The 16,466-nt window shown below is 36.9% G+C and overlaps 6 protein-coding genes across 7 annotated transcripts; 2 read left to right on the top strand and 4 right to left on the bottom strand.

Moving 5' to 3' along the window:
- Positions 1-3: 3 nt before the first annotated feature.
- Positions 4-2,461, top strand: LOC145943835 (3-oxoacyl-[acyl-carrier-protein] synthase, mitochondrial). Of its 2 annotated transcripts, XM_083051702.1 has the most exons (4): positions 4-109; positions 335-614; positions 951-1,331; positions 1,432-2,461. In XM_083051702.1, exons 2-4 carry the CDS (start codon positions 416-418, stop codon positions 2,178-2,180), a joined length of 1,329 nt encoding a protein of 442 aa, XP_082907828.1. In that variant the 5' UTR covers positions 4-109; positions 335-415; the 3' UTR covers positions 2,181-2,461. The 2 variants fall into 2 exon arrangements, with proteins under 2 accessions (XP_082907828.1, XP_082907827.1); XM_083051701.1 differs by having other exon boundaries at positions 35-614.
- A 124-nt stretch (positions 2,462-2,585) lies between these two features.
- On the bottom strand, positions 2,586-7,109 carry LOC145943831 (gametogenetin-binding protein 2-like). The gene is made up of 11 exons (XM_083051690.1): positions 6,751-7,109; positions 6,017-6,207; positions 5,786-5,929; positions 5,490-5,702; positions 5,206-5,409; positions 4,968-5,136; positions 4,681-4,845; positions 4,436-4,516; positions 4,048-4,308; positions 3,539-3,940; positions 2,586-3,449 (listed from the first exon to the last, which is right to left on the bottom strand). Exons 1-11 carry the CDS (start codon positions 6,838-6,840, stop codon positions 3,273-3,275), a joined length of 2,097 nt encoding a protein of 698 aa, XP_082907816.1. The 5' UTR covers positions 6,841-7,109; the 3' UTR covers positions 2,586-3,272.
- A 311-nt stretch (positions 7,110-7,420) lies between these two features.
- LOC145943834 (alpha-(1,3)-fucosyltransferase 7) lies at positions 7,421-10,395 on the bottom strand. Its single transcript, XM_083051700.1, is given in 4 exon segments — positions 7,421-9,193; positions 9,375-9,532; positions 9,657-9,873; positions 9,875-10,395. Coding segments are annotated over 4 exon segments (1,377 nt in total). The 5' UTR covers positions 9,937-10,395; the 3' UTR covers positions 7,421-8,253.
- A 12-nt stretch (positions 10,396-10,407) lies between these two features.
- On the bottom strand, positions 10,408-12,107 carry LOC145943843 (uncharacterized). The gene is made up of 2 exons (XM_083051715.1): positions 12,060-12,107; positions 10,408-10,742 (listed from the first exon to the last, which is right to left on the bottom strand). The coding sequence occupies exons 1-2, from the start codon at positions 12,087-12,089 to the stop codon at positions 10,413-10,415; spliced, it is 360 nt and encodes a 119-aa protein (XP_082907841.1). The 5' UTR covers positions 12,090-12,107; the 3' UTR covers positions 10,408-10,412.
- A 457-nt stretch (positions 12,108-12,564) lies between these two features.
- Positions 12,565-13,989, top strand: LOC145943817 (neuferricin). Its single transcript, XM_083051660.1, has 4 exons — positions 12,565-12,929; positions 13,005-13,142; positions 13,395-13,581; positions 13,675-13,989. Exons 1-4 carry the CDS (start codon positions 12,632-12,634, stop codon positions 13,856-13,858), a joined length of 807 nt encoding a protein of 268 aa, XP_082907786.1. The 5' UTR covers positions 12,565-12,631; the 3' UTR covers positions 13,859-13,989.
- A 96-nt stretch (positions 13,990-14,085) lies between these two features.
- Positions 14,086-15,941, bottom strand: LOC145943816 (uncharacterized). Its single transcript, XM_083051659.1, has 3 exons — positions 15,585-15,941; positions 15,311-15,460; positions 14,086-15,221 (listed from the first exon to the last, which is right to left on the bottom strand). Exons 1-3 carry the CDS (start codon positions 15,608-15,610, stop codon positions 14,858-14,860), a joined length of 540 nt encoding a protein of 179 aa, XP_082907785.1. The 5' UTR covers positions 15,611-15,941; the 3' UTR covers positions 14,086-14,857.
- Between the last annotated feature and the right edge of the window lie 525 nt (positions 15,942-16,466).

The following is a 16,466-nucleotide window of genomic DNA, read 5'->3' as shown; positions in this document are numbered from 1 at the left end:
AATATATCTATCTTCTTTTATCGAAACTGACCGAAGCTGACCGAAGTGTTTTCTATCACGTGGTACAGCATGAAAATGAACAACATAACCTTCATGGTTGGAGTAAAATGTTAGTATATTCGAACTATAATCAAACAAGAATAGTGGGAGAAGATTAAGATCATTTTTAAGTATATTATTAAAAAGATCAACAAAGTTATATATGTAATAAATAACAAGGATCAAAAACCCAGACGTCATATAACCTCTACGGGAGGTTGAAGGCGTTATTTCTCACCATCCGGCGAGAACACCTCAAAAAAACCAAAAAGTAATGACTTATAAAAATTTTTAGATTTTACGTGACGATTATGATGAAATGACGGTGGAACTTGTATAATTATTAAAAACAAAGCGTCTGTCAAGAGAGATTGCAATGTCTATTTCACTCGTAAACATCAGCCGGTCGTTGACGACTGTCGCAAGGTCTAAACGACGTGTTGTTGTGACTGGGATAGGGATTGTGTGTCCCTTGGGAGTTGGGATGCGAAATGCTTGGGGAGCTCTCATCGATTCCAAGTGCGGAATCACGAAGCTTCCCGAACCAGATTACAGCAAGTTGCCATGTAAAATAGGTGAGCAGTAATATACTAGCAGTATGTATATTACTTTCCAATATGTGCATGTTGTGAGATTTATATTCTTTATGATTCTATTCTATAAATATATATAAATATATAATAATAATTATTATATATATTATTCATATATTATTATATATAATAATACATAATAGTATATAATAATAATCATATATTATTATTATATATAATAGTATATAATAATAAATATGTATAAACTCTAATGCGAAAATTTATCAACTCCAAGTACTCTTATAATTATAGTGTTACTCAAAGTTGTATTTTATTTTTTGCACGATAGTCATGCAACGATTAATCCACATTTTATAGCTGCATTGGTGCCGAAAGGAAGTGCTCCTCACCAACTCAACATTGACTCTCATTTTACCAAAAGTGAGTTACGCACAATGTGTCCTGCCACTGCATACGCATTGATAGCTACAGAAGAGGCACTCTTGGATGCGAAATGGACACCAAGCGATGAGAATGATAAGCGTGACACTGGAGTCTCGGTAGGAATCGGCATGATAGACCTGGTAGATGTCTGCACGACGTACGAAGCTCTGAAGAAAGGATACAACAAGATCAGTCCGTTCTTCGTCCCAAGAATATTGCCGAATATGGCAGCTGGCCAGATCAGCATCAAGTATGGCTTCCGTGGGCCGAATCACGCCGTGTCGACTGCATGCGCGACAGGAGCACACGCTATAGGTGACTCTCTGATAAACAAAAAAAAGATTTACATTAGGATTTACATAAAAATGAAATATTCAACTAATCTATTCTAACGCATCGCGATTACCTTCCGCAGGTGACGCGTTTCGCTTCATCCGCGGCGGCGAGACGAGCGTGATGGTGTGCGGGGGCGCGGAAGCTTGCGTCAGCCCGTTGGCGGTAGCCGCGTTCTGCCGTCTACGCGCCCTGAGCACGTCGAGGAACGACACGCCCGAGGAGGCGTCGCGACCGTTCGACCGGGACCGGGACGGCTTCGTGATGGGCGAGGGCACCGCGATCCTAGTCCTGGAGGAGCTGAATCACGCGCTCGCCCGAGGCGTGCCGATCTACGCGGAGGTGCTGGGCTACGGTCTCTCCGGCGACGCGTCTCACATAACGGCGCCGAGCGAGGACGGCATCGGCGCCCTACTGGCGATGGACCGGACGGTGAAGGACGCCGGCATCGAGAGCTCGGAAGTGACATTCATAAACGCGCACGCCACGTCCACGCCGTTGGGCGATACGGTCGAGCTGAAGGCGATCGAATCGCTAATGGGCGAACACAGCAGGAATGTCACGGTGACCAGTACCAAGGGTGCGCACGGTCACTTGTTGGGTGCAGCCGGGAATCTGGAGGCCGCCTTCACGATTTTAGCGATCAAGGAGGGCGTAATACCGCCCACGTTGAATCTGCACAACCTGGACACGGAGACGCGCTTGAACTTTGTGCCGCATACGAAGGCAAAGTGGAATGCGACGACGACGACGCGTCGAACGGCTTTGAAAAACGCCTTTGGCTTTGGTGGAACGAATGCTTGCTTGTGCTTCGCGCAATATGTCGACTAAATGGGTTTGAAAACAATTACATTTATGATATGCCGATCATTTCTTCAAACGCGATTAATTGAAGTGTAACAGTACGAAAGAATAAGCCCATGAGAGACGTAGACAGTTCCTTTGATATTTCTATTGTTCAATTGATACAGAAAGAACACTATTTGTGTAACATATGTACATATATATTTGAAACAAGACCCGAGAGAAGCAAATTCAATAACGAATTGATTCTCACACAACTGATCACCAGTGTTGAGCAGTTTAAATATTTTTAATAACTTTTATGCAACATACAATATATGTAAATATGATTTACGATAATAATCTTTTTATAGAATGTTCTTGCAGTCTGTGTTTGTGTATGTATATAATGAAAGTACACACAGAGAGGATGTACATCGGAATAATAAAATATATGTATATATAGATATATATTATATTATATTGGAATGCAACATATTCATATTAAGATTCCGATAAATGTTCCATCGCATCTCTACTATTACAACATAAGACACGAGTCCATAATCGCCGCGTAAATATGACTTTCTTGAAAATAAAGAAATTTTCAAGAAAATATAATATTTTTGAAATATGCAGCAATCACACACTGAAGAACTTGTGTCTATAACGATTCGCATTTACTGCATGCAACAGAATCGGACCTGCCATATTCTCAACAGTCAAGGCATATTCATACAAAATATCTACGTTTACTTCAATTGTACAGATCTATACAATCAAATTCAATTTTCTAGTCTCATGATTCGCATTGTGTATTCTGTATTCTCAAAGTCAATGCTATTCGATTATCGAAACCCTCTTTTTGTCTTGACATCTTTTACTTATCATACGCGATTCTCTGCTCGCAGAGATAAATAATGTTATGTTTATGTCTTTCCTTGATATCGTATATGTGTGTCTATGTTGTATACATTTTCAGCATTTAATTAACATTAGAAGGTTCGATTTCGAATAATAACAATTATTCAAAATACATTTATCATATTTGTGTCTCCTGTTACTGGCAGTAAATCAATGTAAAAAAGGAAAAGAAAAAAAGAGATATTGTATTGAATTTACCGTAACTAGGAGGAATTCTTAATGAGACATGGTAAGTGGTTTCTGATGACTGCACAACATAGCAAAACGTTCTTTAAGCGTTTGTCGAAGTTTCTGCCGTTTCTCTTTAAGTTGACACATTCGCGACTTGAACTCTAGCACTTCCTCCGCAGGAATATAACTCTCTTTCTCGTCATCATCAGAAAAATTGGAATCCTAAAAACGATACAAGTATCGAGTTAAACGTTTCTCTACGGAGAAAAAAAATTATCGATGTTCAGAATGTTATATATATAAATTTTTACCTTTAGCATTTGTGAGAGCGTCAAACCTCCTTCTTGTAATAAAGACATACTAGGACTGGAATGATTAAGTTTATCGTGACAAGCCTTTTCGCGATTACAACATTCATCGTTGCAGGCTACTTCGGAGCCCTCTGGTGTACTAGGTAGAGAGGAACTACTGATGTTGTGTCCGGAAAAATATCCGCAATCTTGGTACAATCTATTACAATTGAGCAAGGTCGGTAAAGTGTGTTTTGTAAACTGTTCCTTCATCAACATGGTTAGATTAGGCTCGGTTAGAATGGGATATTTAGTTTCATCGGGTTTTGTTATCCAATTATTTGTCAGGTCTTCGGTCACGAAATCTTTGCGGACTTTGTCATATACATGCCATTGTACGCCCTCATCAGCCTTTTCACTTTCCTTGGAACGAGAAAGAAAAAAAGAATTTCAAACATTTTATTTTTGGAAACTACATTTCTGTAAAATTACGAGAAATTTTGACTAACTATATAATGTAGATACCTTACCTTACATGATTCGCAAGTATCGGACGAATCCTCTTGAGATAATTGTTTGCGAGATGTCTCACTTTGCTTCGATTGACTTGTAATAAATTTCGTTTTCGTTTCAGCATTTTTAACAACAGCTTTTTGTGTACTTGTGTTTTTTAAAAGGTATGTTAAATCTACATTTTTGTGCGATATATTACTAGATGTTTTTTGTTTCTTTAAACAATCTGGACATTTACATGTGGGTGGCCCTTTGTTTTTTGGATCCAAGACCTGTAACTGAAATAAAAGCACACTAGATATACAGAAACACATGTGTTTGCGTTTTATTTTTGTTTTTGTTTTTTTTTTGTTTGCAAGGGCATGCATATAAAAGATGTGTGTAAAACTCAAGTTTCGTTTGTACCTTGTGTCGGTCGATATTTTGCGTCGTTGGCTTTGATTCTGCACAAGTACAGGAGGATTTATCTTGCCTTTCATTTGAACACTACGGCAACATACACAATTTTTTACTACATATATATTCTACATATATGCGGGTAATTAATTTTAATTTTATTTCTCTGGATATATTATATATCCCCTTAATAAAAAAAATTGTTTAAATACTTTTTAAAAGATTAATTTACAAAAATATATATTACAACATACGTCACAGGAATTCTCCTTCTCCTCGGTTTCATAACGACGCTCCTTCTTTTTCTTACGTTTTAACCGTAATTTTTCACGCCTCTGCTGTTTCGCTATTTCCTCTCTCGTAATTTCCTCGTATAATAGTTCTAATTGAGAGATACCTTGTTTCACCTCCACTGCCATCTGCGCAAGACAAAATTACTTAGCTTTGACAGCCCAACAAACTATATGTAAACATATAAAGTATAGAAAGATTTTTTTCCCCTATTTAAATAAGAGTCTTATAACAGATAAGATGTTGTTACCTGGAAATTTCTGGACAATGCATCCACTGCAACAGCGGCTAATACTTTACACACGGTCTCCTCTTCCTTCAGCCGTCTATGAACTCGATGCAATCGCTCCGCAATACATATACCTAAGCATGTAAGTACTTCCTCTTGAGCAATTTCCAACGTTTTTGCATGACGCTCCCTAAAGTTCAACATCTCTTATGTCTTTCAGAATATTACACGAAAAAATATGCACTACTGGAAATCATACCTTCCCATGAGTTCTGGCTGCGCGCGACCAATAAGGGTACCAATGTATTCCGTGATAGTTGGCAAGTGAACATGCTTATCGGCTATACAACGCTTAATTCCAGAGTATAAAACTGCTACGTAACCCTTCTCTTTCGTAGGTTCGGACTCTCGTGTCAGGAGAGACGACGCCAATAACACCTTGTTACGACATTCGGCGCAAAACCTGGGAGAAATGGCGATATAGAAACCATGTATAAAAATCGTGTGTTTACATCAAGATGTATAGATACGGAATTTATATACCTATGTTTACGTAGATAAGTGTCCAAAGTTTCATCGAGTGTTACAGTCTCAATTAAAGTCAACTCCTGTTGACACGGTAGTTCCATACAATCCCACACTTCCCTCCACGCATTCGGCGGCGGTCGCATTCGTTGAATTTCTAAAGAGTGCATAACGCATCGCCGGGATTTTCTATTTCTCGGTTGTTTCTCCACTAAATTATGTAACCTAGCACTGCAAAAAGCGTAATTGACAATGACAATTCTTTCCTGCATATGTGTCTTGAATAATCATTTTTACAGTCGTCTGTGAAATACCTATGTCCATGCAATATTGTGCAAAGCCGTTGCGGTGATTCCAAAACGTCATCTTTCAGAGAAAGCAGACCATTGGGAGTAATTACTAATGGATCCAACGCAGGATGTCCTGACTTCATCAAGTCGTAGAACAATCTTTCAACACTAAACACGGAATATTTTTTTACCATCGCTTACTAGTGTCCAAGAATAGAATGATATATTATTTCTAACAAAAAAAAGAATAAGCACCTTCTTCGACAACCGACACACGGTTCTGTCTGGCCCAAAATGCCAAGCATATCCTTGCAAGTAACCTCAAACGATGCTTTGATTTCTTCCTTTGTGAGCATATCCAATTTTCTTGTAAATTCGTCCAGCTGTTTACCACGTACTAAGGGACTATCACTGACCGCTCCTAAATTACTTATATCCATGATCATCTAAAATAAAAGAACACAAGCGAAGCTTATATAGTTTGCAGTACAAAGTAATAAATCACATTCGATTTAACGAACATTGTAGAATATTATGCATTAAAAAGGCATCATTTTTACAGCTAAAAAGTATTACAGCGATAATAATCTACGGTGCATTATTACACACATCTTCTCCTTCGCCTTGAAGAGGAGTCACGACAAAAATACAAAAATCGAAAGATCGTACAATCGTCTACGGGGAGAATACATGACACAAGTGCGAGAACAACCATGCTGTTACCCGCAGCCTTGTCGCAGTCGGCGACGATATCGCAGAGGGTTTTTTTCCAAACAATATACGATCGCCGATCGATCGATCAAAACAAATGACGAACGAGCTCCGCAACTGCTCCGGAACGTGTTCTTACCTCCGAGAGTGCTTTTTTTTTCGCGTTTCTTTTTTCAAAGGTTAAGGACGTCCGGCGAGGACGCGATCGTTACGTAAGACGTGAAAGTCGCCGCGCACCAGGAGTCGTAGGGGAAGCGGGATCGCTCGAGATCGCTCACCGTCAAACTCTCGTCGATGATCAACGGCATTTGCTTGCACGACAGCTTCACCGGTTCGTTGTCCCGCCAAATGTTCACCAGCCTCGCCATCCTTCTGTCTCTCTCTCTCTCTCTCTCTTGCCCTCGTCGCGCTCCCGCGATCTCCGGGTTCTACGAACTCGATCCTCCTCGTCTCCTCGGCTGTTGCCGCCCTCTCCCCCTTCGGACCCCGGTCAACGTACCCCGCGAATACGCCGGGCAAGTGGAATACTTGGTCGAGGGAAAAGCGGTGGAAGGGCTCTCTCGAAGACCGAGGAATCGGTTACGTGGAACAACGCGAGCTCCGATACGAAAAACTCACAGAGTGACGAAATGTCACGCACCGCCTGCCATTTGCAACACCAGCAACATGTGCACGGAGTCGCCGTCTATCTCTCTCTCCCCTACTTCCGCCCTTGCGTCGTCATCGTCGCGTTGCATCGCATCCTCGTTTCAGTTTTGATCAAGCGCGAGACCGGTCGTCGTTCCTTCGTCCTTCGTTTTTTTCAAAACTTTTTCAAATTCAATTCGGTAGAGGGGGAAAAAACAATTTGTTTTGCTTCTTTGAATTTAAAATCTAAGTCTCGCTGTAAAAGAGATATATTTTGTAGCGAGATTCAGAGATATATATATAATATTCATTTGTACATATATACACATATACATACATATACATATTTGCACACACTCATGAAATTATTAAATTTGAACTTTACGTATCGTAAATTACATTGTAATTTTTACATATCTCGAAAATTACGCGAGCGAAAAAAAAATTTAAATAATCTCGAGAACTTTCGAGTGGTTTCTGTTTAGGCGGCAAGTACGAATTGTTATTGTATTATGTCTATACAAGAGAATTATCATTTTTCTTTACATATACCTCCATAAAAATATTTTACAACAAATAATGATGAATTACACATACACGCATAATCGCATTAATTAAAATTACAATATTTAGCATAATTAATTTTCTTTTGTATATGCACACATTTCCATTTAATTAATTTTTTTGTACTTTTATGCAATTATATAATACATATCGAATTTTATGTTTACACATCAAAATTATAAATAACGAATAAATTAAAAAACAAACGCGAAAAATTAATCTTTCATCATGGCTAATGGTCATTTTGTGTAATTTGTTTTGCTGCTACAACATTTTTTTAATTTTTACATAATTATTCCGAAAAACGCGCATAAGAATTTTTATTTATTATGATTATGTAATAAAATAAAATTAAATAAATAAAATAAACATTACATAATATAATTGTAAATTAAATTAAATTAAATATAATGTAAGATATTTTTTCTCTACAGAGTCGCTATAAATAAATATAGTGCCGGCTATTAACTATAATACGAATTCTTTTCAAAAGCTTATCGATGAAAGACTTATTTATATATTAATCCATTTAATTAATTCACATTTCGCGAAGACTAGATAATCATAATTAACGGCGTTGACTGAAACATCTAAGCGCTCGCTGGAGCGCAATCTCTCTTGCTCCAAAAATGCTCGAGTCTCGTGTAGACCTTCGGCGCGACGGAGTTGTAGTGCAGCGCCTCGCAGACGCGACAATAGTGCCTGGACACGCTGCCGAAGTAGCCGTGCTCGTTAATTACCCGGTAACGATCGCGCCACTCGTGATACTTGATGTACCGCTTATCGTTGCGGTCCAGATACCTGAGATGGTCGGCGAGCGCATCTGCGCCGGCGAAATCGTCCGCGTGAAGGAAGGAGTGCGGCGGCAACAAGCGCCGACAGTCGTCCCGCGACGCTCCCATTATTATCGGGACCGCGAGTTTGCCGTACGCGTTCCAGAACACCTTCTCCGTCAGGTATTCCCGGCAATTGGAGTTTTCGAACGACAGGTAGAACTTGTACGCGCTCAAGGCGGCGCAGTCCCGATCGAAGTGACCCGGACAGACGGTCCTGTTGCCGTTCAGGCATCTCCCGAGAATGTCCAGGTCGTCGCTGAGCAACGACTTGAGCGCCTTCACGTAGGACCATCTTCCGTTACGGCCGCCGCAGTTGCTGCCCATTACGGCGACCAGTTTGGTCTTGGTGGTCCTCACGATGGCGTCCCAGCGTTTGACGTTGCTGTCGGAAGTATCAGGGATTCGCACCGTTCTTCCGTAGGGAACCGGCACATCGCTGTCCATTCGATAGGACATGGACCAATTGAACAGACTATCGTAGTTCGATAATCTCTGCCTGCCGTGCAGAAACGTGTGAAAGGGCGACTCGTCCGTCAGGAAGATCCACCGTTGATCCGCTCGGCTTCTCCTCGGCAGCTCCGAAGGACCATTCGTGAAGTGCAAATGAAACACTACAGCATCCGCTCGGTGCAAGTCCTCTTCGTCGTAGCTCAGCTTACAATTCCTCACGGAACATCGATCCCACGGTGAAAATCTATAAAACGCATCATTTCGTAAATCTTCATCGAGATAGTTTTCACTCTCTGGCACAAAGTAATCGTTCTTTCTCATCGATCTAAACGAAATATAATTTTTCCTCTGCTTTAATTTAATTGATCAAGATGTTTATTTTATTTCAAATTTTGAGATAAAAATAAAAAAACACTGAAGCTAACTTGTTCTTCGTGAAACGTCTGATATGTCTACGTTCCAGGAATGGTCCATGCTTCCAGATCAGGATCAAGTAGCTCCTATTGTTGGTGATGTTGGACCGCGGCGGTGGAGTTCCTTCCGGCGCCAACAACCATTTTCCGAGAAGAGACATATTGCCTATCTGATAGAAACACAATGCTATTTAATACTTTCTCAAATTTCTTTTACGATCGATTGATTAAATAAAAAAGGTATATTTATTTCTATATACCACGAAAGACTAAATAAAATGCAACATATCCTACCTGCTCGTCGGTAAAGCCCCTCTCTAGGAGATGTTTGTCAAAGGACACCATCCTCGTAAATAAATCTCGTACGTTAGATTGCGTCGAAGCGGATCTTTTATGTTCTTCCTCCGTTTCTCTTATGGATATCTGTTTCTTCCGAGATGAGTATCTTCCGTCAGGGAAACCCGGAAACAGTAACAGTACGCAGAAGGTCGCAGCCGTCATACAGATGAACAGGATGAAGACGAGCCGCGCAAATCGCGAAAACTTGTGCATAATGCATTCGGTTGCCGCTCATTCTATACTAACTGTAAGAGAAACTATTAGTCGGAACGCATCTCTTTGTCTTATCTGCAGTACCCTTCTTTCAGTGTCTTATTAAGCTAATTACGCGCCAAACAGGATAAAAGGAGGCGATTCCTGACGATTCCGATTTTGTACGCAAAATTTTCGCGTTAAATTTTCTTGTCGTTTATTTCTTCTTTCTTAAATAATTAAATAATTTTAAAAAAGAAGAAAAATGCAATTTGACAATTAAATCTCTTTTCTAGACTAAATATTTGTAACGTTTACAAGTTTTTACCCCTATATGCAGGCAAACTTTCCAAACTTCCTTCATGTCGCGTCTTATTAACGGCCCGTACTTGATTGATCTTCATTTATAGATTTTTTAATGAAAAATGGAATCGAAGAGGATGCAAAATAGAGAATTGCAACAGAAATAAAATATCGACAAATTAAAATATAATTAACAAGAACTGATCGCACCTGCAATTAAATAATCACGTTCTCTGCTCTACGAGATGAAAGAACGCACTGATCGTTGTTGACGAAGCTCGCGAAGAGAAATGACGCGGATGATGGAAAGTACGCGAGGAAAGTCGCGGATGCACTCTCGACTCTCGCGCTGCAACGAGGATACACGTCGACACGCGACTGACCGTTGATCCCGATTGTCTTGGTTAGCCAAGCGTGACCGCCGTCCTCCAGTCTTAGACGTCGTTTGCCGGCTGTCCGGCTCCGGCTACCGGTTGTCGTAATATCAGCTGGTAGACGCGCGTCCGTAAATCTCGAAATGTCAAACGTGCCTTTTTGCACGCGGCACTGTCAATCGGGATAAAAAATGAAATCGATCACGCATGTTTCTGATTGCGAAAGAGATAAAGAGATATTTTATATTTTTGCTTACCTAAGATAGAGATATAGATATAAATATGTTTACATATTTGATTACCCTGCTTTTACTATGTGGACATTTTAGAAAGGCTTGGCATTGCAGTTATTTCGAGGGGTTGGTCACTGAGGTAATTTTTGTACAAGGGCTAGGTAATTCAGCGGCAATCCAAAGGAAATTTTGCGCAATCCAAGGTAATTTTTGGTAATTCTAAATAATCTTTAGCATTCTCAGGTAATCTTGGATAATTTAATAGGAAATCTAAGTAATCTAAGGGTAATATCAAATAATCTGTAGATAATCTAAGGTAATCTTTAATTTTTGAACTTAGTGAACGTCATTGATGAATTGTATCTTTTTACAATAATATATACATTTGCAGTCGATTTTTAGAGTCGACGCTTCGTAAAAACATGCTTTTTTATAATTTAAGAATTGTCGTGGTTAGGTTTTCGCGGTACTACGTCTTTCTCTCTCAGGCCACGAACACACGAGCATTTAAAAATTGCGAAATGCATTCTTATCTACAACTTTTGATAAGCCACTTAACGGTAAAACAAAACCTATATTACAATTTTCATGTATTGAATATTCTGCCGGTAATTCCGGTATTATTTTCATTTTTACCGCACTTTATTTTTATGGATGTATTGCAAAGAAAACAACTAACAGTAACAAAAATTAAATTTTCATTTCCAACATTTTTAAAAATATATCAAAAAAATGTTTTTTAATGTTTTAAAATAGGAAAAAATTTTTACTGTTTACAACAAATCAATTAAATATATATTCAAAAAAATTCTTTAAGAATAATTTTAAATTAAAAAAAGGGAATATAAAATCGAAAAAGATATCATTCTAAATTCTAAGTATGATGGGCATAATTTGTATTAGGTAATCTTAAAGTAATCTGAGGTAGTATTAATAGGTAATCTTAAGTAATCTGAGGTAATTTAAAGGTAATCCGTATCAAGCCAATTTTTGTACACTATAACCGCACTAGTGACCAACCCCTCGAGTTATTTAATATATCTTTCCCGCGATCTCTCTCTCTTTCTGTTTCTTTCTCTCTTTTTTGCCACTTGATTCTTTTATTATTTAAGATATCTAGAGGGACACTAAAAATAGGAGTAAAATTATTGCATGAAAGTTAATAACTTTTTTATTATAATTATTTATTAATTTTTACACGAAAGCTGGAGAGGCAAAATTCAAAATGATTTATCAGGTTATTAAACGATACGTACGTGTTTGCAACTCGTTCGCCATTCGGTCATCGGAACTTGTATTTTTATAATAGCCGCTCGTTTGGAAGCGATAATTGATACTAATATTACTTTTTAATATGTATACTTTAACCTTAGAGCATATAACATATATATAACATATATCTATATGCTCTAACAGTGGGTCCACAATAGGTGATTTAAGTATGAGGAGAAAACTCGACTGTGATTGGTCAATTTCTTAAGGCGTAGGGCTTAAATCACCTATTGTGGACCCAGCGTTAGGGCTAGTCTACAATAGAGTCGTAAGGTCGTAAACGTAAGAAATTGACCAATCACAGTTGAATTCGAGGAGAATAATCGACTGTGATTGGTCAATTTCTTACGTTTACGACCTTACGACTCTATTGTAGACTAGGCTTTAGACTTTAATAAGTTCAATTGCGATACTTACGATTTTTGTGTCGCTTCATGTACACGCACCGGCAGAAAGCAAAAAGCAGAGACTGTAATTATTTAATTAAAATTACACATGTATATGGAAAGAAAAGAGAAAGAAAGAAAAATCATCGAAAATTGCAATAGCAATAATTATGTTCTCCAAGTATCTTTGGCTGTCGCTGCTACTGGGAATCGTGTATTTTCTATATTCGCGCGACTTCATCAGGAAGATGAAAATTCACTTGATGGATAGAACGTTGAATATAGTTGACGCGATATATCTTGGATTAAATGAGGACTCTGAAGGGCAAAGGATATTCACCACGAGTGAATTGAAACGATATACGAATCTGGAGAACGGTCTGTATCTCTCGATTTTAGGTCAAGTTTTCGATGTGACTAAAGGAGAAAAGCATTACGGACCTGGAAGTCAATACCACGCTTTCACCGGTAACTATTCCTTATGTTGAAAGATATACATATATATATTGGCCACTATATGTATGTGGAATTATTCATTTATAGGTCGTGATGCTTCCTTGGCATTTATTACTGGAGAATTTGAAGAGAATTTAACAGACGACATATCTAGCTTGTCTGCGCAACAAGTTAAGGCGCTGGACGATTGGCTACAATTTTATAATACAAACTACATTTACAAAGGTACAATCACTTAAACTGCAATGGAGACGTAAGAGCGATTGATCCACTTTGCAATAATTTTACTCTAATAAGAGTCAAAAGAGAATCTCATGATACTTTATCAACTTATGCAGCGAGAGAATAAGGCGAAAGGTATATTCCATTTACTGTGCAAAAAGAAAGAATTATTCATAATGTTTGATATATAAACATTGCATGAAGTGGAACAATTCGCACATACAGCACTTTCTAAAATATTTGTTTATTCCTCAGGAAAATTATATGGCAGATATTACAATCAAGATGGCAATCCCACTGCAGAGTTTTATAAAATACAAGAAAAACTATTAGCTGCTAAAAAGGAAAAGTCATGGGAAGAGAAACAGAAAAGAATGTTCCCTCCCTGTAATATAGAATGGAATCCAGAGATGGGTACTGTATTCTGGTGTACTAATAGGAGGTAACAATTTTTTAATATGAAAGAGAAAAACTAAAAAAACATAGTTTTTTTTTAAATAAAAGACAATAACATTATTTATTTTGTATTTAACAGTGGTGGAATTGAAAGAGATTGGGTAGGAGTACCAAGAATGCTGTTTGAGACTGCAAATACATCTAGATGTGCTTGTGTCAATCTGGATAGTGTGGAATATGAAGAGAACAAAGCTATGTTAAGAGAATACAATGGCTGTGCAAAATATGAAACAAAATGTATTCTGGAAACGACCAAGTCGTAATGTGAAACAATATTAATTAAAATACTCCGTCTCTGTCAGATCAAAGAAAGAATCAGAAATATATATATATATTCATATTTTATATTAATACAAAATTACAATATATCTGAAAATGTTTAGGTTTAAGATATTGTGTATATACAATTTTTCATATTTTTTTGTAATTTTATATGTAATTTTATATGCATTACAGAATTAGTGCCTCTAGTTTATAAAAGTACAAATAAAATAAATATAATTATGTATAAAGCTATAAATATATGATTACTCTCTAGAGAGCACATTTTGTAGATAACTAACACAAATTTTATTATATATATGCAAGATAATACCAAATATTTATCTATGCAGCACAACATATATATACAACTTTCAAAAAAAATATTTAATTAAAAAAAAATGATTTTTTACTTGAACTTTCAATTTATCAGTCTTTCTGATTCTATTTTGTTAAGAACAATGTGGCTTTTTTCATGTCACATAAGTTTAATGTCTTTAATATTTTTATAAAAAAAATATTTACTTTAATCATTATTTAAGTACGCTAAATTTTTAAACTAATCTTGAAATGCAATATATGGTACGAACATTCTATTTAAAGAAATACAAAGTACATTTTTTATATTATGAATATATATATATATATATATATTACATATATTATCAATAATAGCAAGATAAATCTTTAAAAAATGCAAATATAAATATTATCACATATCATTCATGGTCTTTGCAGCTTGCATATTATATCTATAATGCAAATATTGATTTAAAAAATTTCATATCATATAATACTTTTAATAAAAAAATGACACAAATTTCCACATTTTAATTAAATATAATAAATATCGATATCTCTTTCCATTTATGCAATCTTTTTTTATAGATTTATGCAAGTACAGAAGGAGATAACTTATCAAATCCTGAAATAGGAGCATACTATCTTCAGGACCTGGAGAGATTCGATTATTAGCATTTAAACACAAGAGGAACTTGCTATCATTTGAGTTCTCTATCAATTTTTGTCGGTGAACTTTCTTTGAGAGCATTTAACTTATCTTCAAGAATCTGCATTGAATCAAACTTCTTATATCTCTTAAACCTAATTTTAGATCCAAAAACTCTCTGTATTTTCGCGCGTCTCTTCTTCAACTTGGAATCTGTTGTAGAAAACAGTAACATTCTTTTAAACTTCTTTGCGCTCATGTGTACCACACTATCATCGCTCGCATTGTCACTCTCTTCATATATTGTTTCAAGATTAATTCTCTTATTTATCTTTTTATCTAAATAATACTCCTTTACATTTTCTTCGTCTGTATCCATCTCTGAAAGCCTCCTCTTTTTTGGTTTGAGGCTACATCTGGTAGATAAATACAAGATGCTATTAGATATGAAAAATAAACATATCTATCACAGTTTAATATCAAAGTTTAAATAATCTTCTATTACCTTCTATTAAGAACATCTGTAGAAACAGATTTGGGTATCCTTCTTCTAAGAATCCTTTTGGTAGGTTCTGTAGGCGGAGAGTCTATGGTAAGCATTTCTAAATTAGCTGTCACAGATACAGTTGTATTGTCTAAACAATCCATAGAGATTCTAAAAAATAGAATGATTCTTAAACGTCTATCTAATCTTTTTTAAACAATTTTTATTCTCAAAAAAAAAAGACAACAAAATTTACACAGAATATCCCGTTTTCATATTTTTCTTTCAAACTTACGTATTGTCTGTTTGTCCCTCATCCATTTCAGATGTAATAAAGATCTTGCAAAATATTCTCTTCAAAGAATGTCAAAATTCTCGTCGGAGAGTCCTTTAAATCCCTTATCAAATCATATCAATCATATCAAATTCCTTTCATAAAAAATGTTCAACACCTTCCACAATCTTTCATTATCGAACAAAATATGTATATACAGGACAAACGAAGCACGATTTTTCTCACAGTAAACTATAGCGTATATAAAAATACATAAACTTTCCTGAAATGAGCAAAGGATTTACGATAAGGAAAGGGGGAGAAGTATCAGATGAGAGCAACTTCTCGGAGTAGAGTCCTACGTCCTACTTCGGAACTGTCAACAATCATGATTTACGAATATCTAGACACGATGCGTCTGATCTGAGAGTGCCGGAAGTGAAAGCTATTAGGACCTTTTCACATGAATTGATTAGCAGGAAATACACATAAATATAATGTCACACGATTGGCTGTCAAATAGAAAATTTTTCGGGACTTCAAAAATTCTCTAGTCGATCTCTAGCCAATCGCGTGACTGTGTGTCTATCTGTATTTTCACACTGGAAAGTTCTTCTTCTATATAATTATATGTATACATGGTTACGAGAAATTTTTTTTTTATTTATTCATATATATCAACATATACATATACATATTCAATTTCATACATATACATATTCAATTTCAAGTCGCGCAACCATAGAATATAAATATATAATATTAGAGCACGTGTCGATGTGCGCGGCGCGTTCGACTTTTAACCTTCAAGTGGCGCTGCGTCACGCGGTCGCGATCGCGCATCGGAATTCGGTGTGCGGAGTGGGGGCTAGGTGGTGGGGGAATGCGCGCGCCGGCTGGGTG

Source organism: Prenolepis imparis, unplaced genomic scaffold (genome assembly GCF_030444845.1).
Source record: "Prenolepis imparis isolate NDT839.2.m4 unplaced genomic scaffold, iyPreImpa1.0 SCAF_12, whole genome shotgun sequence".
Classification (NCBI taxonomy): Eukaryota; Metazoa; Arthropoda; class Insecta; order Hymenoptera; family Formicidae; genus Prenolepis; species Prenolepis imparis.
The sequence above is the reverse complement of the archived record's forward strand: the minus strand, read 5'-3'. Positions and strand labels throughout refer to the sequence as shown.